General features: G+C 41.7%; 1 protein-coding gene across 7 annotated transcripts in view; it reads left to right on the forward strand.

Annotated features, from left to right (window-relative positions):
• myo6a (myosin VIa) overlaps window positions 1-21,848 on the forward strand; it is a 104,868-nt gene that overhangs the window by 46,828 nt on the left and 36,192 nt on the right. For all 7 annotated transcript variants that reach the window (XM_014204923.3, XM_014204924.3, XM_014204926.3 and 4 more), the window contains exons 12-18: window positions 459-603; window positions 4,302-4,459; window positions 4,722-4,813; window positions 11,007-11,079; window positions 19,989-20,116; window positions 20,322-20,417; window positions 20,716-20,886. In XM_014204923.3, the coding sequence (XP_014060398.2) occupies window positions 459-603; window positions 4,302-4,459; window positions 4,722-4,813; window positions 11,007-11,079; window positions 19,989-20,116; window positions 20,322-20,417; window positions 20,716-20,886 (863 nt within the window). The remainder of the gene's footprint in view (window positions 1-458; window positions 604-4,301; window positions 4,460-4,721; window positions 4,814-11,006; window positions 11,080-19,988; window positions 20,117-20,321; window positions 20,418-20,715; window positions 20,887-21,848) is intronic.

The raw sequence follows: 21,848 nt of genomic DNA on the forward strand, positions 1-21,848 counted from the left end.
TATGAAGTAGATGGAGGGAGGTTACGTCTGTGCTGATAAATCATGCGAGATTGATTGTAGGCGTTGTCCTAATACTATTGAGACCAGACTAGGGTAGCTAGTTCTTTAAAAATGCAATAGTCCCGTAGCTAGCAAGAGAATCAGACTTTGATCGTGCTGTTTCCATACTGACGGTCTGTCAGAATCAATGACTGTATGGCTGGAATGGATGTTAAGTATCGATATGGGCAGTATTGAACTGTAATCCATGTCATATATGTCAAAATCATGTTGTAATGTACAATATGTGCAATCACTGTATGCCTATTTACCCAGGGTCAGAGCTTACTGTCTTCAATAAAATCACTGACATTCTTCCTAACCGCTCACAACATCATTCTACACGTCATCCTTACAACGTTACTAACAACTTTACTAGCTACTTACAACGTAACCACTCTGTATGTCTGGCCCACCAGGTGGCTGCACCATAAAGAACCAGTCGAGCCAGACTGTGGAGTACTGTGCTGAGCTGCTGGGTCTGGAAGAGTCGGACCTGCGAGTCAGCCTCACCTCTAGGGTCATGCTCACCACAGCAGGGGGCGCCAAAGGAACAGTTATCAAGTGAGTCACCTTATAATGACTTAGAACATATTATATACAGTACCAGTCAAAAGTTTGGACACACATACTCATTCAAGGGTTTTTCTTTATTTTTACTAATTTCTACATTGTGGAATAGTTTTGATGTCTTCACTATTATGACATGGTTCTCGTGAGAGCCAGTTTCATCATAGCGCATGATGGTTTTTGCAACTGCACTTGAAGAAACTTTCAAAGTTCTTGAAGTGTTCCGGATTGACTGACCTTCATGTCTTAAAGTAATGATGGACTGTTGTTTCTTTGCTTATTTGAGCTGTTCTTGACATAATATGGACTTGGTCCTTTTACCAACGAGGGCTATCTTCTGTATACCACCATTACATTGTCACAACACAACTGATTGGCTCAAACGCATTAAGAACTAAAGTAAAAAATATCTACAAATTAACTTAACAAGGCACACCTTTTAATTGAAATGCATTCCAGGTGACTACCTCATGAAGCTGGTTAAGAGTGTGCAAAGCTGTCATCAAGGCAAATGGTGGCTACTTCGAAGATTCTAAAATGTATTTTGATTTAACTCCTTTGGTTACTACATGATTGCATATGTCTTATTTCCTAGTTTTGATGTCTTCATTATTGTTCTACAATGTAGAAAATGTAAAAGATAAAGGAAAACCCTGGAATGAGTAGGTGTGTCCAAACGTTTGACTGGTTCTGTATAGCGCTATACCATTTCTATTTAAATCACTTCCTTCTCCTCAACGGCCTTGCATGGAGAGAGGACTGCGGTTGCATCTTAAATGGCACCCTATTCCCTATATAGTGCACTACTTTTGACCAGGACCGATGGGGAATACGGTGTTTTTTTTGGGAACCATCCACTGCCTTTTTATGTGAGGACAGGCAAAATAACAGGTAGCGCTTGTGTTCTTTAATTGCATGTGACACATGTTTGAATTCCTAAACGTTCTGATGTGAGACAGTATGTGTCAATATGGTGATGATTCTAGCCTATATTTCTATTTGTATTGGAAGGCTTGTCTTTGTGCAGATGGTGTCAGGTCCACATGATTAGCACTCATGCTCTGTTAACAAGTGCCATACTGGTCACGTGCCAGTTACCATAGGAACCAACAGATGCGTGTGTGTGTGTGTGCGCATTTGTATTGTGTGTGAGTGCTGCGGTTGTCACTAACAGTAGTGCTGTGCCTCTGAGTAAAAATAGGAACTAGCCACCTTTGAATGAATACGGGCCCTTCCCTAGTCCCTGTATGTGTCCTAAATGGCACACTATTCCCTATGTTCTGTAGTGCACTACTTTTGACCAGAGCCCTATGAGCCCTGGCCAAAAGCAGTGCACTATACAGGGAATAGTGAACCATTTGGGATGTGTGCCTCATTCTTGATCTATGGCAAGGCCCTGTGTGCATTTAGCCGTGGCCCAGCCTGTCTTATGCCTGACAGTGATTGTTGTATGGGCAGCTTGGCGCTCCCTCAGCTCGCCAACCTGAATGCCAAGCCAGTCACTATGTGCAATTACCCTTATGTCCTCCCTCACTAATGTTTGTCTCATTTGTGGAGAGAGAGACACTTTCACACAGTAGTTAAGCTTTAACTGCTACTTTATACGGGCCTGGCTGGGTCTTTGTGAGAGTCCTACTCTATTCCCTACATAGTGCACTATTTTTCACAAGGGCCCATATTGTTCTGGTGAAAAGAACAATGTCGGGAATCTGGTGCGATTTGGGACGCAGCCTCTGAGGGCGTAATATTAAACAATTAATTAGTGGTGTGCAGTGGCTTGTTTAATTAATAGCAGCAATCGCAATGTGTGAGTACAGTTACATTAAGTGACTTATAAAGGGTGGGTAAGGATTTCAACTGGCTCTCTCTCTCTGTGGCTCCACCATTAAGCGGCCTATTTTTATGACTTATGTAAGGGGGAAAGCCGTATCTAAATGTTAGCCTGTTTAGAGACTAGCTTTTAAGGTGTTTATGTGCGAGGCAGAGTGGGTGGGGGGGGGGGGGGGGGGGAGGAAGAGGAGAGATGTATGTTAATCGTGTTGACCCCACCATGGTGAATTCACTGGCGGACGCGGCATCCCGGCGATGCCAGGTGGGGTCAGTCCACTCTCTCAACTTGCCCATATGCACAGTGCAGTACACACTCATAATGGTAATTTAAAAAAGATGTGTGCCCCTCAACTTCCTGATAACATGCTGCCGGAGATCATTTTGTGGAGATCATTGGAGCAAGGTGGATAACCTCGGGCTTCATGGGGAATACACACATCCCCACTACTGTTAGTGTTCTGGCATTTCCTACCTCTTGGTTTGTGTAAATGAGAGGCCAGGGCTTAACCCTGGTATTTAAATGTTTTAGCTGTGGACCGTTAGTTTCTCACTGGCTGGAAGAATATAAATGAAACTTGGTTTGTGGTTGAGAGAGCGTGAGAGAGGGCCCAGGTGTACTGGGAGCTTAAGGAGGCAAAAGTGTAAGACGAGGTGATGTGATGCTGGTATCATAATGGGGAGTTCTTGTCTTGTGGGATGTGTTAAATGGAGATCCACGGGGGGGCGACGAGGTAATGGATAAGTCCTGCCCGAAGAGTGTGGGTGTGAGGGATGGAGGTAAAGGTGTGTGAGGAGAATCTCTAAATCAACTCTCACTTCAAGACATTAGAGGTGGCTTTTGGACATTGGCAGTTCTCTAAGTACTTCATGGCTAAGTGCTACTTGTACAGTATTATCCTGGTTCTCTCCCGCCTGAAAGGAAAAACTTTAGAAGAAAAGTGTCACTTGCCACTTAATCACAATGATGCTTTTTGCATCATGATTCATTTTACATCATGATGAAGTGACACTTGGCATCTTGAAGTCCAACAGCTTGAAAACTTGACATGCAAAACATTTTGGTCTAATGAAGGAAAATACCAAAAGTTAGTTTGAGTGGAGTTTTCCTTTTTAAGTGCATGACAAAGATGCATTTGAATCAAAGGTAAAGCTTGACGAGCAACTTTTTAAGTCCACGTGGTAGTCATGTTGTACATTTCACGCTCCACTGCATTCTCAGCCCTCTCTCGGTGGTCTCGGATTATTCATCTGAGCACTTGACCGCAGTCCGAGCTCTGGGGATGTCACAATACCTTCACAGAGCTGTGATGCTTATACTTTCTCTCATTGTCATGGCTCCTTATCACACCACAATCACTCTTTCCCCAAGATGTCAATAACCCAATTATTTGCTTGGGAAACCAAGCAGACCCTCAGTGTTTTTGCAGACCAACGGTGATGAATGCATAAGATTATTTAAACAGACTCTGCCTCTTATGAATTGTAGGCTATTGATTTCACCAGCCATCATTGCTCAAGTCTCTGTCTCTGTATGCGTGTAGGTGCCTTAGCGCTATGTTTCTTTGCTGGTGACAAATCCAAATCCCCCTTGTGTGGACTACATGGTAGATTTTAGATTAGATATACTTAAATTTACTTTGCATACAGAAAAGGCAAGTATTCAGTTATAATATACAGTATGCTATTTAGCAGCTGTTTTTATCCAAAGCAACTTAGTCGTGCTTGCATACGTTTTAGATGCGGTTGGTCTTGGGAATCGTACCCGCTATGCTGGCGTTGCAGAGTACGGTGCTTGCAAACGGAGCTACAGAGGACCAGTGCTAGGAGGAATTATGTGCCCTCTCTTTGTCTCTCCCTCCCAGGGTGCCATTGAAAGTGGAGCAGGCGAACAATGCGCGGGACGCCCTGGCCAAGGCTGTGTACAGCCGGCTGTTTGACCACGTGGTCACCAGGGTCAACCAGTGCTTCCCCTTCGACTCCTCCGCCAACTTCATCGGGGTTCTGGATATCGCAGGCTTTGGTCTGTACCCCCTCTATGTGCTACATTGACGTGATGCATGATATGCTAGTAGTAGTAAACGTTATTATCCCTCAGGCGGAAAATGGTTTTGCAGGGTAATTGTCCATTTAAAAACAACATCAAACAGACATTTTGCCATGGACATTATACATAACACAAACCACACATTGCGCACACATGCTAGAGTTCATTAGTCAGAGACAGTGGTGGTTTACAGCTGAAGTGTTTTTTTTTTTTAATGTCTTTTCATTTCCTCTTCCAGAGTACTTTGAGCACAACAGCTTTGAGCAGTTCTGCATCAACTACTGTAATGAGAAGCTGCAGCAGTTCTTCAACGAACGCATCCTGAAAGAGGTGAGCGCTTCTTCCACTGTCTGCCTGTAGACCCCGACGCCCCCTCTCTCCTTAGTTGACATCCCTGCTGTCCAAGAGCTTAATCTCCAGGATGCTAGGAATCACAGAAGGGCAACATATCTCCTTGCCTCCTCCTAAACTGCGTTTGAGGGAAATGACCAAGGTCCCTCCCATTGGACCTTCTTCTCCAATGCATTCTGAGAAGGAGAGAGGATGTGAGAAATCTAGGAAAGATGAACTGAGAAAGAGCCCAGATGTTTACAACAAGCAGAAGGAAACCTTGATATTTAAGATTCAGTTCTATTGATCAGTGAACTTGCTAACGTAATGTATTATTGCTGGATAGTTATAATAGACAAAGCTTCTGCCCTCAGACTTTATTTGAATACTTTTGAGTCTTTGGCCTCATTAGAATAGAGAACAATCTTATATACACTACCATTCAAAAGTTTGGGGTCACTTCGAAATGACCTTTTTTGAAAGAAAAGCAACATTTTTTTGTCCATTTTAAAATAACATCAAATTGATCAGAAATACAGTGTAGACTGTTAATGTTGTAAATGACTATTGTAGCTGGAAACGGCAGATTTTTAATGGAATATCTACATAGGTGTACAGAGGCCCATTATCAGCAACCATCACTCCTGTGTTCCAATGGCACGTTGTGTTAGCTAATCCAAGTGTATCATTTTAAAAGGCTAATTGATCGTTAGAAAACCCTTTTGCAGTTATGTTAGCACAGCTGAAAACTGTGGTCCTGATTAAAGACGCAATAAAACTGGCCTTCTTTAGACTAGTTGACTATCTGGAGCATCAGCATTTATGGGATCGATTACATGCTCAAAATGCCCAGAAACAATGCACTTTCTTCTGAAACTCGTCAGTCTATTCTTGTTCTGAGAAATGAAGTCTATTCCATCCGAGAAATTGCCAAGAAACTGAAGATCTCACACACCGCTGTGTACTACTCGCCTCTTCGCTGTTGACGTTGAGACTGGTGTTTTGCGAGTACTAATTAATGAAGCTGCCAGTTGAGGACTTGTGAGGCGTCTTTATCAAACTAGCCACTAATGTACTTGTCCTGTTGCTCAGTTGTTTACCGTGGCCTCCCACTCCTCTTACTATTCTGGTTAGAGACAGTTTGCGCTGTTCTGTGAAGGGAGTAGTACACAGTGTTGTACGAGATCTTCAGTTTCTTGGCAATTTCTCGCATGGAATAGCCTTCATTTCTCAGAACAAGTATAGACTGACGAGTTTCAGAAGAAAGTTCTTTGTTTCTGACCATTTTGAGTAGAGGTCGACTGATTATGATTTTTCAACGCCGATACCGATTAATTGGAGGACCAAAAAAAGCCGATACTGATTTAAATCGGCCTATTTGTATACAGTTGAAGTCGGAAGTTTACATACACCATAGCCAAATACATTTTAAACTCAGTATTTCACAATTCCTGACATTTTAATCCTAGTAAAAATTCCCTGATTTTTAGTTCAGCTTTTATTTCTTTCATCACATTCCCAATGGGTCAGAAGTTTACATACACTCAATTAGTATTTTGTAGCATTGCCTTTAAATTGTTTAACTTGGGTCAAACATTTCAGATAGCCTTCCACAAGCTTCCCACAATAAGTTGGGTGAATTTTGCCCCATTCCTCCTGACAGAGCTGGTGTAACTGAGTCAGGTTTGTAGGCCTCATTGCTCGCACACGCTTTTTCAGTTCTGCCCACAAATATTCTATGGGATTGAGGTCAGGGCTACTCGAATACCATCGACTTTGTTGTCCTTAAGCCATTTTGCCACAACTTTGGAAGTATGCTTGGGGTCATTGTCCATTTTGAAGACCCATTTGCGACCAAGCTTTAACTTCCTGACTGATGTCTTGAGATTTTGCTTCAATATATCCACATAATTCTCCTCACTCATGATGCCATCTATTTTGTGAAGTGCACCAGTCCCTCCTGTAGCAAACCACCCCCACAACATGATGCTGCAACCCCCGTGCTTCACAGTTGGGAAGGTGTTCTTCGGCTTGCAAGCATCCCCCTTTTTCCTCCAAACATAACGATGGTCATTATGGCCAAACAGTTCTATATTTGTTTCATCAGACCAAAGGACATTTCTCCAAAAAGTACGATCTTTGTCCCCATGTGCAGTTGCAAACCGTAGTCTGGCTTTTTTATGGCAGTTTTGGAGCAGTGGCTTCTTCCTTGCCTTTCAGGTTAACCTCTCTGGGCCAGTGGGACGTTAGCGTTCCACCCTAGTCAACAGCCAGTGGAATCGCGTGGCGCGAAATACAAATACCTCAAAAATGCTATAACTTCAATTTCTCAAACATATTACTATTTTACACCATTTGAAAGATAAGACTCTTGATTATCCAACCACGTTGTCCGATTTCAAAAAGGCTTTACAGCGAAAGCAAAACATTAGATTATGTCAGGAGAGTACCCTGCCAAAAATAATCACACAGCCATTTTCAAAGCAAGCATATATGTCACAAAAACCAAAACCACAGCTAAATGCAGCACTAACCTTTGATGATCTTCATCAGATGACACTCCTAGGACATTGTTATACAATACATGCATGTTTTGTTCAATCAAGTTCATATTTATCAAAAACCAGCTTTTTACATTAGCATGTGACGTTCAGAACTAGCATACCCACCGAAAACAACCAGTGAATTTACTAAATTACTCATGCTAAACGTTGACAGAATACATAATTATTTTAAGAATTATAGATACAGAACTCCTTAATGCAATCGCGGTGTCAGATTTTAAAATAGCTTTTCGGTGAAAGCACATTTCGCAATATTCTGAGTACATAGCTCGGCCATCACAGGCTAGCTAATTTGACACCCACCAAGTTTGGGGCAACCTAAACTAAGAATTACTATTAGAAAAATTGGATTACCTTTGCTGTTCTTCGTCAGAATGCACTCCCAGGACTTCTACTTCAACAACAAATCTTGTTTTGGTTCCAAATAATCCATAGTTGTATCCAAATACCTCCGTTTTGTTCGTGCATTCAGGTCAGTATCCAAAGGGTAACGCGCAAGCGCATTTCGTGACAAAAAAATTTAAAAATATTCTATTACTGTATTTAGAAGCATGTCAGACACTGTTTTAAAATCAATTTTTATGCTATTTTTCTCGTAAAAATAATATTCCAACCGGACAACGTTGTAGTCATTCAAAGACTGAAAGAAAAAAATTGAGAAGTCTCGTGAACGCGCATCTGTCTCACTGTCCCCAGGCAGGCCACTTACAAACTCTGCTGCTGTACTTTGCCCAGAGACAGGAGACACGTCATTCCGCTTTCTGAACGCTTTAGAGAGCCAATGGAAGCCTTAGAAAGTGTCACGTAACAGCACAGATGCTGTAATGTTGATAGAGATGCAACAGAAGGACAACAAATTGTCAGACAGGGCACTTCCTGCATGGAATTTTCTCAGGTTTTGGCCTGCCATGAGTTCTGTTATGCTCACAGACACCATTCAAACAGTTTTAGAAACTTTAGAGTGTTTTCTATCCAAATCTACTAAATATATGCATATTCTCGTTTCTGGGCAAGAGTAGTAACCAGTTTAAATCGGGTACGTTTTTTTATCCGGCCGTGAAAATACTGCCCCCTAGCCCCAACAGGTTAAGTCGCTATAGGATTTGTTTTACTGTGAAAATAGATACTATGTACCTGTTTCCTCCAGCATCTTCACAAGGTCCTTTGCTGTTGTTCTGGGATTGATTTGCACTTTTCGCACCAAAGTACGTTCATCTCTAGGAGACAGAATGCGTCTCCTTCCTGACCGGTATGGCGGCTGCGTGGTCCCATGGTGTTTATACTTGCGTACTGTTTGTACAGATAAACGTGGTACCTTCAGGCATTTGGAAATTGCTCCCAAGGATGAACCAGAGTTGTGGAGGTCTACAATTTTCTTTTGATGTCTTGGCTGATTTCTTTAGATTTTCCTATGATGTCAAGCAAAGAGGCACTGAGTTTGAAGGTAGGCCTTGAAATGCATCCACAGGTACACCTCCAATTGACTCAAATGATGTCAATTAGCCTATCAGAAGCTTCTAAAGCATGACAGAATTTTCTGGAATTTTACAAGCTGTTTAAAGGCAGTCAATTTAGTGTATGTGAACTTCTGACCCACTGGAATTGTGTTAGTGAAATAATCTGTTTGTAAACAATTTTTGCAAACATTACTTGTGTCATGCACAAAGCAGATGTCCTAACCGACTTGCGAACACTATAGTGTATTAACAAGAAGTTTGTGGCGTGGTTGAAAAAGTTAATGACTCCAACCTAAGTGTATGCAAACTTCCGACTTCAACTGTGTGTTTTTTTTGTTTTGTTGTAATAATGACAATTACAACAATACTGAATGAAGGCTTTTATTTTAACTTAATATAACACATAGTATTTCTCTTTAGTCTCAAATATATAATGAAACATGTTCAATTTGGTTTAAATAATGCAAAAACACAGTGTTGTAGAAGAAAGTAAAAGTGCAATATGTGCCATGTAAAAAAGCTAACGTGTAAGTTTCTTGCTCAGAACATGGGAACATATGAAAGCTGGTGGTTCCTTTTAACATGACTCTTCAATATTCCCAGGTAAGAAGTTTTAGGTTGTAGTTATTATAGGACTATTTCTCTCTATACCACTTGTATTTCATATACCTTTGACAATTGGATGTTCTTATAGGCACTATAGTATTGCCAGCCTAATCTCGGGAGTTGATAAGCTTGAAGTCATGAACAGCGATGTGCTTCAAACATTGCGAAGAGCTGCTGGCAAACGCAGGAAAGCGCTTGTTTGAATGAATGCTTACGAGCTTGCTGCTGCCTACCACCGCTCAGTCACACTGCTCTATCAAATATAAAATCATAGACTTAATTATAATAAACACACAGAAATATGAGCCTTAGGTCATTAATAGGGTCAAATCCGTAAACTATAATTTCGATAAAACTAAGTCTTATTCTTTCAGTGAAATACAGAACCGTTCCATATTATACCGAACGGGTGGCAACCTTAAGTCTAAATATTGCTGTTACATTGCACAACCTTCAATGTTATGTCATAATTATTTAAAATTCTGGCAAATGAATTACGGTCTTTGTTAGGAAGAAATGGTCTTCAAACAGTTCACAACGAGCCAGGCGGCCCAAACTGTTGCATGTACCCTGACTCTGCGTGCAATGAACGCAAGAGAAGTGACACAATTTCCCTAGTTAATATTGCCTGCTAACATGAATTTCTTAACTAAATATGCAGGTTTAAAAATATATACTTCTGTGTATTGATTTTAAGAAAGGCATTGATGTTTATGGTTTGGGACATTGGTGCAACGATTGTGCTTTTTTTCACGAATGCGCTTTTGTTCAATCATCACCCGTTTGGTGAAGTAGGTAAATTCGATGATAAATTAACAGGCACCGCATTGATTATATGCAATGCGGGACAAGCTAGTTAAACTAGTGATTATGTTAAGTTTAATGCTAGCTAACAACTTATCTTGGCTCCTTGCTGCACTCGCGTAACAGGTGGTCAGCCTTCCACGCAGTCTCCTCGTGGATTGCCATGTAATTGGCCATACGCCGATTACCGATTTTTGTTATGAAAACTTGAAATCGGCCCTAGTTAATCGGCCATGCCGATTTAATCAGTCAACCTCTGATTTTGAAGCTGTAATCGAACCCACAAATGCTGATGCTCCAGATACTCAACTAGTCTAAAGAAGGCCAGTTTTATTGCTTTTTTAAATAGAACAACAGTTTTCAGCTGTGCTAACATAATTTCAAAGGGTTTTCTAGTGCTCAACTAGCCTTTTAAAATGATACACTTGGATTAGCTAACACAACGTGCCATTGGAACACAGGAGTGATGGTTGCTGATAATGGGCCTGTACGCCTTCGTAGATATTCCATAAAAAATCTGCCGTTTCCAGCTACAATAGTCATTTACAACATTAACAATGTCTACACTGTATTTATGACCAATTTGATGTTATTTTAATTGACAAAAAAAATCCTTTTTTTTTTCAAAAACAAGGACATTTCTAAGTGACCCCTAACTTTTGAACGGTAGTGTAAGTAAACAGACTTAAATTATTTCCTTAATGTCATTATGAGTGACATTACCAATGCTTGTTATTGGACCCGTTCTGTTTTGAATTCTAGGAACAAGAGCTGTATCAGAAGGAGGGTCTTGGAGTAAATGAGGTCCATTATGTCGACAATCAGGACTGCATAGGTTTGTCTCGTCTTCGTATCTTTACATGCACATAATTTGAGGTTTACCCTACATACAGTATCCTCTGCCTAGTTTCCAGTGTTTTTCGGCAGTTTTATTTAATTTTTATTTTTTTTCTTCAATGTTCTTCTGACTGGAGATCTGTTTTGGCCTCCGTTTGTGTGGGAAGGTGGAATAGCTGTTTTCTCTGAGAGGTTTACGCTTTTGAGCACACAACTCTTGACCCTGACCCCAAGTTATGTTTTATGGTCAACAGAAATAAAGCAGTTGATGGGAGGTAGATTGATTATGTTGCAGAGCGCACCTAAACCCCTCTGTTTGAGACGTGTGTGTGTGTGTGTGTGTGTGTGGTATGGCGGCAGGATACCGGAGAGTGGAATGGAGGTGACCGGGGTTAACGCTAGATAGAATTGGGTCTGCGTTTAAGAGAAGCAGCCGGTGGAACAAAGCATGCCCTGTAGACTCACTCTCTGAGAACAGACATTTTACTTTCTGTTCCATCAAATAGGGTTGGGTGTTTATAGCCAAAATGTATCACAATATTTAACTATTTTTTTTTTTTTTTTTAATAGTACAGGTTATACATTTGCTTTAAGTAGTGCATGACCTTAGCATGGCAACACATACATTCTAAGTGATTTCAATGGGTCTTTCTCAATACTGGTTGTTTTATACTGTTAAATCAAACTTCAAACAAAAGTAATTTTCATAAATGTCTGCATCTCTTGCTCTCATTTTGAGATCAGTGCCACAAATGGCTGCATGATATGGGCAAAAAAATGAAGTCCTTATTTTTAAACAGATGTTGCTGTTGCTATTTGATTTGTGATTTAGACCAAAATACTTGGGTGAACTGATTCCAACAGTTCACCCAAAATACTTTGGTTGTAATATAATAATGGGCACTTTGAATAGTGTTCGACATGAAAAAGCCTGGGAGTTATTGACATGTTGGTCAGTGTTTCCCAGTGGACCCTAATTAGATGTTAGCTACGTTAATGTTTTCTCTTGCTTGATCTAGCTAAAATATGCATGCTTTGCCTATTCCTGTCTGATTTAGAAGATACTGTTGCACAAACAAAATGCTGACTGGTATCCGACTGTATTAGCTAGCTATGTTTTCTGACTCAGTAAATGTATTAGCTAGCTAGCTTACTTGCTATTAGCAGCTAACACTATTTATTTTAGCCACAACTTATTTTAATTCGATTTTTTTTTTAACCTTTATTTAACTAGGCAAGTCAGTTAAGAACAAAGTCTTCTTTTCAATGACGCCCTAGGAACAGTGGGTTAACCGCCTTGTTCAGAGGCAGAACGAGAGATTTGAACCATGTCAGCTCGGGGATTAGATCTTGCAACCTTTCAGTTACTAGTCCAATGCTCTAACCACTAGGTTACCTGCTGCCACTTGCTAATAAAAGACAAACTAGCTGTTTGCACACAGTAAGATACGCAAACTAATAGTGTAATTATAGAACGCTTGTGGATTTATATTAATTAGCAAAGTGGAAACAGCATCGTTGTCAACACTTTGTTGCATCTGCTGCATTGACCATGCAGACTGAAGAGTGAAAGACAAGTGGTCTCGCGGTCGAAGCAACAACTGCGCTCCTTGAGTGACTAGGGGCGGGGAAAGAGAGAGGGGGAGACGGACGACTCAAGTAGCGGAGTGAACTATAAAAACGGACACGTTGCACTCTACACACATGTACACATGGATTTTGTGTTTATGTGATAGTAGAGTAGGAGCCTGAGGGCCTTAATGGGTTACACTTAATGTGTTATGAAATGTAATGTCATGTAATATTTGTAGTTGTGTATAACTGCCTTAGTGTTGCTGGATCCCAGGAAGACAGCAGCTAATGGGAATCCTTAATAAATACGCCACACTGCCATGTTTATTTGTATCACATTTAGCAAACCAAACATTGAAATACCGCAACTCGTCAATACCGATGTAACATTTTATTGGTCACATACACATATTTAGCATATGTTATTACGGGTGTAGCAAAATGTTTGCGTTCCTAGCTCCAACAGTGCCGTAGTATCTAACAATACACACTAATCTAAAAGTAAAAGAATGGAATTAAGAAATGTATAAATATTAGATTGAGCAATGTCAGTGGCATTAACTAAAATACAGTATATACATATGAGATAAAAGCAGTTTGTAAACATTTAAGTGACTATTTTTCCATTATTAAATTTGCCAGTGATTCCAAATTTATGTACATAGGGCAGCAGCCTCTAAGGTGCAGGGTTGTGTAACCGGGTGGAAGCTGCCTAGGGATGGCTATTTAACAGTCTGATGGCCTTGAGATGGAAGCTGTTTTTCAGTCTCTCGGTCCCAGCTTTGATGCACCTGTACTGACCTCGCCTTTTGGATGATAGTGGGGTGAACAGGCCGTGGCTTGGGTGGTTCTCCTTGATGATCTTTTTGGCCATCCTGTGACATCGGGTGCTGTACGTGTCCTGGAGGGCAGGTAGTTACAAATAAAATTGTATTTGTCGACTATAACTCATTTTATTTGCCGAAGACAACAGGTGTATACCTTAGCGGGAAATGCTTACTTACAAGCCCTTAACCAACAATGGAGTTCAAGAAATAGTTAAGAAAATATTTACTAAATAAAGAACATTTTAAAAAAATCTTAAAGTAACACAAGAAAATTACATAACAATAACGATGCTATATACAGGGAGTACTGTAACCGAGTCTGTGTGGGGGTACAGGTTAGTCAAGGTAATTTGTAAAGTGACTATGCATAGATAATAAGTAGCGGTAGTGTAAAAACCTACGGGGGGGGTGTCGTCAATGTAAATAGGCCTGGTGGCCATTTGATTAATTGTTCAGCGGTCTTATGGCGGTCTTATGGCTTGGGGGTAGAAGCTCTTAAGGAGCCTTTTTGCTTCTAGACTTGGTGCTCCGGTACCGCTTGCTGTGCGGTAGCAGAGAAGTCTGATTTGGGTGACTGGAGTCTTTGACAATTTTCCCCTGACACTCAGATCGTCAGTGACGTGTGCACCGAGGAACTTGACATTTTCCAACTTCTCCACTGCAGTCCTGTCGCTGTGGATAGGGACGTGCTCCCTCTGCTGTTTCCTGAAGTCCACAATCAGCGCCTTTGTTTATTTGATGTTGAGTGAGAGGGTATTTTCCTGGCACAACATTTCCGGGGCCCTCACCTCCTCCCTGTAGGCTGTCTCGTCATTGTTGGTAATCAGCCCTACTACTGTTGTCGTCTGCAAACTTGATGATTGAGTTTGAGACGTGCTTGGCCACGCAGTCACAGGGAGTACAGGAGGGGGCTGAGCATGCACCCTTGTGGGGGCCCTGTGTTGAGGATCAGCGAAGTGGAGGTGTTGTTTCCTACCTTCACCACCTGGTGGTGGCCCGTCAGGAAATCCAGCACCCAGTTACACAAGGCGGGGTTTAGACCCAGGGCTCCGAGGTTAATGATGAGCATGGAAGGTACTATAGGGTTGAATGCAATAAACAGAATTCTTACATAGGTATTCCTCTTGTCCAGATGGGATAGGGCGGTGCGATGGCGATTGCCTGTGGATCTATTTGGGTGGTAATCAAATTGAAGTGGGTCTAGGGTGTCAAGTAAGGTAGAGGTGATAGGATCCTTAACTACCCTCTAAAAGCACTTCATGATGAAAGAAGTGAGTGCTACAGGGCGATAGTCATTTAGTGCGGTATCCTTTGTTCCTGTACCCAAGAAAGCAATGGTGGACATCTTGAAGCGAGTGGGGACAGCACACTGCGATAGGGAGAGATTGAATATGTCCGTAAACACTGCAGTCAGCTGGTCTGCGCATGCTCTGAAGACGCGACTAGGGATGCCGTTTGGGCCGGCAGCTTTGCGAGGGTTAACAAGCTTAAACATCTTACTCACGTCGGCCACGGAGAAGGAGAGCCCACAGTCCTTGGTAGCGGGCCGCGTCGGTGGCACTGTGTTCTCCTCAAAGCGGGCGAAGGAATTGTTTAGCTTGTCCGGAAGCAAGACGTTGGTCTGTGACCCTGCCACATGCGTCTCGTGCCTGAGCCATTGAATTGCGACTACACTTTGTCTGACGTTTTAGCCTGTTTGGTTGCGTTACGGAGGGAATAACTACACTGTTTTGTATTTGGCCATATTCCCAGTTACCTTGCCATGGTTAAATGCAGTGGTTCACGCTTTCAGTTTTGCGCGAATGCTGCCATCTGTCCACGGTTTCTGGTTTGGGTAGGTTTTAATAGTCAGTGGTTAAAACATCTCCTATACACTTCCTGATGACCTCAGTCACCAAATCCATGTATGTTATTCTCAGAGGCTACCCGGAACATATCCCAGTTCGTGTGATCAAAACAGTCTTGAAGCATGGATTACGATTATTCAGACCAGCGTTGAATTGTCCTTAGCACGGGTGCTTCCTGTTTCAGTTTCTGCCTATAGGAAGGGAGGAGCAACATGGAGTCTTGATCAGATTTGCTGAGGGGAGGGCCTTGTAGGCATTTCAAAAAGTTGAGTAGCAGTGGTCCAATCTTTTCCCAGCGCGACTACTACAGTCAATGTGTTGATAGAACTTCAGTAGGGTTTTCCTCAGATTTGTTTTGTTAAAATCCCTAGCTACAATAAATGCTGCCTCAGGATATATGGTTTCCAGTTTGCCGTCGTGGTATCAGCTTGAGGGGGAATATACACAGCTGTGACTTTAACTGAATAGATTTCTCTTGAGGTAATACAGTTGGCATTTGATTGTGAGGTATTCTAGGTCGGGTGAACAAAAGAACTTGAGTTTCTGTATGCTATCACAGTCACACCATGAGTAGATGATGATAATAATGAAACATACACCCCCGCCTTTCTTCTACCCGGAGAGTTCTTTATTCCTGTCTGCGTGATGTATTGAGAACCCAGCTGGCTGAATGGACGGGGACAGCATATCCCAAGAGCCATGTTTCAGTGAAACAGAGTATGTTACAGTCCCTGATGTCTCTCTGGAAGGAGATCCTTGCCCTGAGCTCGTCTACTTTATTATCCAGAGACTGAACATTAGCGAGTAATTTAATTGGAAGCGGTGGATGGTGTACATGCCTCCCGAGTCGGACTAGAAGTCCATTCCTTATACAGTCTGGTACAAGTCAACAGGACAGCCGTGAGTTAGGGAGGAGTGAGGAATTTGGGCCGAGGTCAGATGAAGTGAGGAAGAACACATATCACTCAAGTTCTGTCTAGCATCAGAGGTGTATTTGCTGTTCAGAGGTGTAAGGCGGAGACTCGGCATAGGAGGAAGGGTTAAATACCAGTTCTTGTGTAAATGTCTGTCTGTTCAGCTGTCTAACCCATTGGTTGAATAAATTTGGTTTGAGTTTTTATAGTTGTCCGGCAGTTTTTACCCTGTCATTTAGAACCTAACAGAACAAAGGATCCAATTCGGGGAAGTCGTATTCCTGGTCGTAATGCTGGTGAGTTACTGCCACAATGATATCCAAAAGTTATTTCCGGCTGTATGTTATAACACCCCCAAAAAATTCTGGGCTAATAATGTAAGAAATACACACATTAAAAAAAATACTGCAACGTTACTTAGGAGCTAGAAGCAGAGCTGCCATATCATTCGGCGCCATCTTACGCACAGTAAAATATGGTATACCGCTCAGCCCTACCATCACGTTGTCCATCATAAGTTTTTCAACAGATTTTTTTCCTACCCACAAATTCCTTAGTCACTCGATATTTGTCTGTGCATTTACTGCATATGAGGGATAATATATCCTCCTCGATTGGCAAAGTAAATAAGTGTCTAAGGGACAGTCTATTGTGATTCTATTGCGCTAGAATGCCTGTGCTTTTGCAGCATTGCGCAATCCCGAGAATATGCAGATTGGAGCTTTTTGTTTATTTAGTATTTTTATTTTACTTTAACTAGGAAAGTCAGTTTAAGAACAAATTCTTATTTACAAGGATGGCCTAGGAACAGTGGGTTAACTGCCTTGTTCAGGGGCAGAACGACAGATTTTTACCTTGTCAGCTCGGGGATTCGATCTAGCAACATTTCAGTTACTGCCCCAACGCTCTAACAAGTTTTGTGGAGTCACAAGCTTGATATCATTGCGTGCTACAAATATGGGACCAAATACTAAATGTTGGACTACTTTAATGCACATATACAGTAATTGAATTTGTCCCAATGCTTTTGGTCCCCTAAAATGGGGGGGACGACTATGTACAAAAGGGTGCTGTAATTTCTAAATGCTTCACCCAATATGGATGAAAATACCTTCAAATTAAAGCTGACATTCTGCACTTCATAGTTGTTTGTATCATTTCAACTCCGAAGTGCTGGAGTACAGAGACAAAGCGACACAAAATAGGTCATTGTCCCAATACTTTTGGAGCTCACGGTGTCTCTTACATCTTCAGTGCAGTGTTTCCGCTGCAATCATCTTGCTGTGGTGTTGCGCCACGCCAACATTATTGCCGCCACAACAAAAATATATGGAACATGAAAGGCGCACTTTCATGTTCTACTTTGAAGATGCTAGATCAGTACACATTGACTTTTCCTCTGCAAACAAAACGACTAATGAATAGAAAAATCTGACAACCCCATAGTAAAATATTATATCTATTGACCTAGTCGGCTTGTTGTGCGTTCTATGCAAGATAAATATTCCTCAAGGCGCATTCAAGTTGCAAATGCCATAGGGAGGTAAACATGCATTCTGACAATCAAGGCACAGCAATTCATAAAGCAATCGTGGGGAAAACAGCCTTTGTTAAAAAGAGGGGGATCCCAGCTTTGTATTTATTATGGATCCCCATTAGCTACTGCGAAGGCAGCAGCTACTCTTCCTGGGGTCCAGCAAAAATGTAGGCAGTGATATACATTATAATACAATTTTTAAACATTAAAATACATTTTACAACAAATACATTCACAATACATTAACTGTGTGCCCTCCGGCCACTACTCTACTAACCACAACACACAATTCGTGTGTGTGTGTGTGTGGTGTGTCTCAGTCCTCACTGTTCTGTAAAGTGTAATCTGATTTGACCACTTATGTGAGTTACTTGATGTGGAATAAAGTTACATGTATTACTGTGCGCCTCGCAAATTCCGTAAATCCCGGACTATAAGCCGCAACTTTCTTCCCAGGCTTTGAACCTCGCGGCTTAAACAATGACGCGGCTAATAGGGTGCTTTCCTGTTCTTGGGTAGTGGAATTAATTTCGCTTCCCTCCAGGCCTTTTTTGTAAGCTTAGATTGAAGGGATGGCGAATGAGTGGCAATATCGTCTGCTATCATCCTCAGTAATTTTCCATCCAAGTTGTCAGTTTGTCAATTTTTCACCTCTTCCACTCTCAATTTACAGAATTCAAAATTACAATGCTTGTCTTTCATAATTTGGTCAGTTATACTTGGATTGGTTTGGCGTTTGTTGCTGGCATGTCATGCCTATTTGCTAATCTTGCCATGAAAAAAATAAATATTAATGGAGTTGCCTATATCAGTGGGTTTTGTGATGAATGAGCCATCTGATTTCATTTGAGGTGCTCCAAAGCGTTTTACTATTATTCTTTATATCATTTATCTTTGTTTCATAATGTAGTTTCTTTTTGTTCTTAGTCACATGATTTCTTAATTTGCAGTAGGTTTGCCAATCGGTTTTGCAGAAAGACTTATTTGCCATTCCTTTTCCTCATCCCTGTCAACACTTTTCAATTCCTTATCAATCCACAGGGATTTTATTTTTTACAGTCATTTTCTTAATGGTTGCACGCATATTAGTAACTGGCGTAAGCAATTTCATAAATTTGTCAAGTGCGGTGTCTGGTGGCTCCTCATTACACACCACAGACCAGCAAATATTATTTACATCATCATAGGAATGACTGACAAAACCTCTTGTAGGACCTCTTATACACAATATTAGGTCCAGTCTTTGGTTAGCATGTTGCCGCTCAACAATTTGCAGTGAGTAAAAAGGGGAGAGTGGGGCTAAATGTAACACGGGTCAATTGTAGGGTGACTTGGGGTTAAATGCCAACCTACCTCAAATAAATAATTATTTGTGAGTGACTTAACTTGTGATGAGACGGATGACTTTTTTTTTTTTCAGCATGAGTAGTGGCAACCGGGGATGTGTTGGGGGGGGGGGAGAGAATGATGACATGAAGCTAACTAGGTGAAAAATCTGTCGACGTGCCCTTGAGCAAGGCACTTAACCCTAATTGCTACTGTAAGTCACCCTGGAAAAGAAGGTACAGGCTGGGGGACGTGTTATCCCAAGTTGCCCTAACAGGTAGACCTATATTATAGGTTTACTGCGTTTATTCAAGTTCATCAACAATAAGATGCTAACTAGTTAAATAATCTCATTTGGGATCTAGCTAATGATTAGTTCAATAGGGGAAATGCAGATTAGCAACCCCATGCTTCAGCCTATTTATTTATAGCCACTATGCTGTTATCAGTTGGGCTACAGGTGATTGCTAATTGCTAAAAGCAGACTGTGTGTGTGTGTGTGTGTGTGTGTGTGTGTGTGTGTGTGTGTGTGTGTGTGTGTGTGTGTGTGTGTGTGTAAAAATATATACAATTTTACCAATATCTTATTGGGCTCATTTTGGGAGGTGGAAATTATATTTAAGGTTGTGGCGGCATCATTTTATTTTCACTCATTTTGGAGTAGAATGTCCTTTTTAAAAAGTCACCAGAACTGAGCTTCTCAGTCCTTCTACATAAAAATTATTCAGTGGCCCTGGGCATGGCCCTACTACTGCATTTGGTAATCCAGCCCTGGACTATACAAAGACTAAACCTCTAATGAAATACAGGAAGCAACAGTATAGCTCAAACTGAAAGATGATTGGATATAGTCATTTTGGGATACCTTGACCTTTTGTTTACAGACCTTGTGGAGGCCAAGCTGGTGGGCATCCTGGACATCCTGGATGAAGAGAATCGTCTACCTCAGCCAAGCGACCAGCACTTTGCAGAGACCGTACACAACAAGCACAAGAACCACTTCCGACTAACCGTGAGTTTTTACTTTAATCAGGATTCATGTCCTTTCTGCGTGTGTGTGTGTGTGTGTGTGTGTGTGTGTGTGTGTGTGTGCGCATTTTAGCATTTGTAAAGTAATTTGTGTGTTTCTTTCTTTAAGCCATTTGAAAGGTCATGCTTCAGTGGTTGTATTTGTGTTTCACTTATTTAAAATGGATGGTGTGTGATGCATCCCTCAGGTGCCCAGGAAATCCAAGCTGCAAGTCCACAGGAACGTGAGGGATGACGAGGGATTCATTGTCAGACACTTTGCAGGAGCGGTGTGCTATGAGACAGTATGTTCAGGTTCACACACAATGACTCAGCATGATGTCTGAAGGCAAAAAAACATGTCACCTTTTTTTAATGAGTTTTATCATGTATATTTGTTATCCACCATATCCTTGTGGTAGGCCTATATTGCAGCATCTCCAACATTCTCCTGCTTTGAAACCTGCACAAAACCCAGCAGGTGGAACTCAAAGCATGTTTATTTTTATTTAAGTGCCCCACTTATCTTCCCAAGCAGAGCAGCCTTTTTCTGAACGGGGTACTTCTGCATCTTCAAGGTTCTACGTTTTCTCTGAATTGCAGACCAAGTTTGTGGAGAAGAACAATGATGCGCTGCACATGTCCCTGGAGTGCCTGGTGAGTGAGTCTAAAGACCGGTTTATCCGGGATCTCTTTGAGAACTCCAGCAACGCCAAGGACTCTAAACAGAAGGCCGGCAAACTCAGCTTCATCAGCGTCGGCAACAAATTCAAGGTGAGGACAAATGTTAATCCCACGCTTTTTATTCCCACACTTTATTCTTACGCTGCTTAACATGGTAGGTATCGTTTTAGTTTCCACAGAGTTCATGTTCTCTCTCTATCCTGTTACCTGTGGTGTTCTTCCTAATGCCTCTCCCTCCCACTGTTCCGCCTCCCTTTCTGCTCTGTTCTTCATTCCTCCTCCCTCTGTGTCTCCATCCTTTGCCTATCCCCCCATCATAGCTGTGATTTAAAGTTGTGTAGAGAGAGGGAGAAATACAGACAGGAAGGGTAGGGGGGGGGGTAAAATCAATCGTGATGACTTGTAGAAACAGCCAGGGAAATAAGGTAACTCGTCTTGTGCTGTTGTGTGTGACGAATCCCACAATGCATCAGTGAATAATTCTGTTCTCTCCAGCTAACCGCTTCCAGCCACCCCCTGTCCCCTCCCTCCCCAGTCTCGTCTCTGTGCTTCCTCCCTCCACAATTTGTCCCCTGAACCACAACATGCATACTTTGGGTTTGAATCTGAATTCAGCCCACGGGCAAACACTTGCTAATGATATCTGGATGTTGGCAGCTTTCAATTCCAATTAATTGAAATGTTATTCATATCAGTATCGCCAGTGTAGTGTCAATATTTTGCAACCTGTTATAGACCACAGCGAGTTCCGTAGCTTGTAAATAAGGCAGCTACTTTAGAAATAGTGATATAGATATTTGAGCTTGACTAAGGCCTGATCATTGATGCAGTTTAGTACCTGTCTGTTCTCAGAGTTACAAGGTGAGATAGAAAGCGTTAGCAGCTGATTATATGAGATGTGCGATCCTGCCGGGTGTATGAATATTAATGTCCCACTGGTGATCCCTAGAGCAATCAGTCTGTTAAACACAGCTCTTTGCACACTAGGGTTGCAAAATTCCGGTAACTTGCGCAAAATTCCCAGGTTTTCCAGAAATCCTGGTTGGATAATT

The sequence above is a fragment of the Salmo salar genome, chromosome 06 (assembly GCF_965601325.2).
Source record: "Salmo salar chromosome 06, fSalSal1, whole genome shotgun sequence".
NCBI classification, from domain to species: domain Eukaryota; kingdom Metazoa; phylum Chordata; class Actinopteri; order Salmoniformes; family Salmonidae; genus Salmo; species Salmo salar.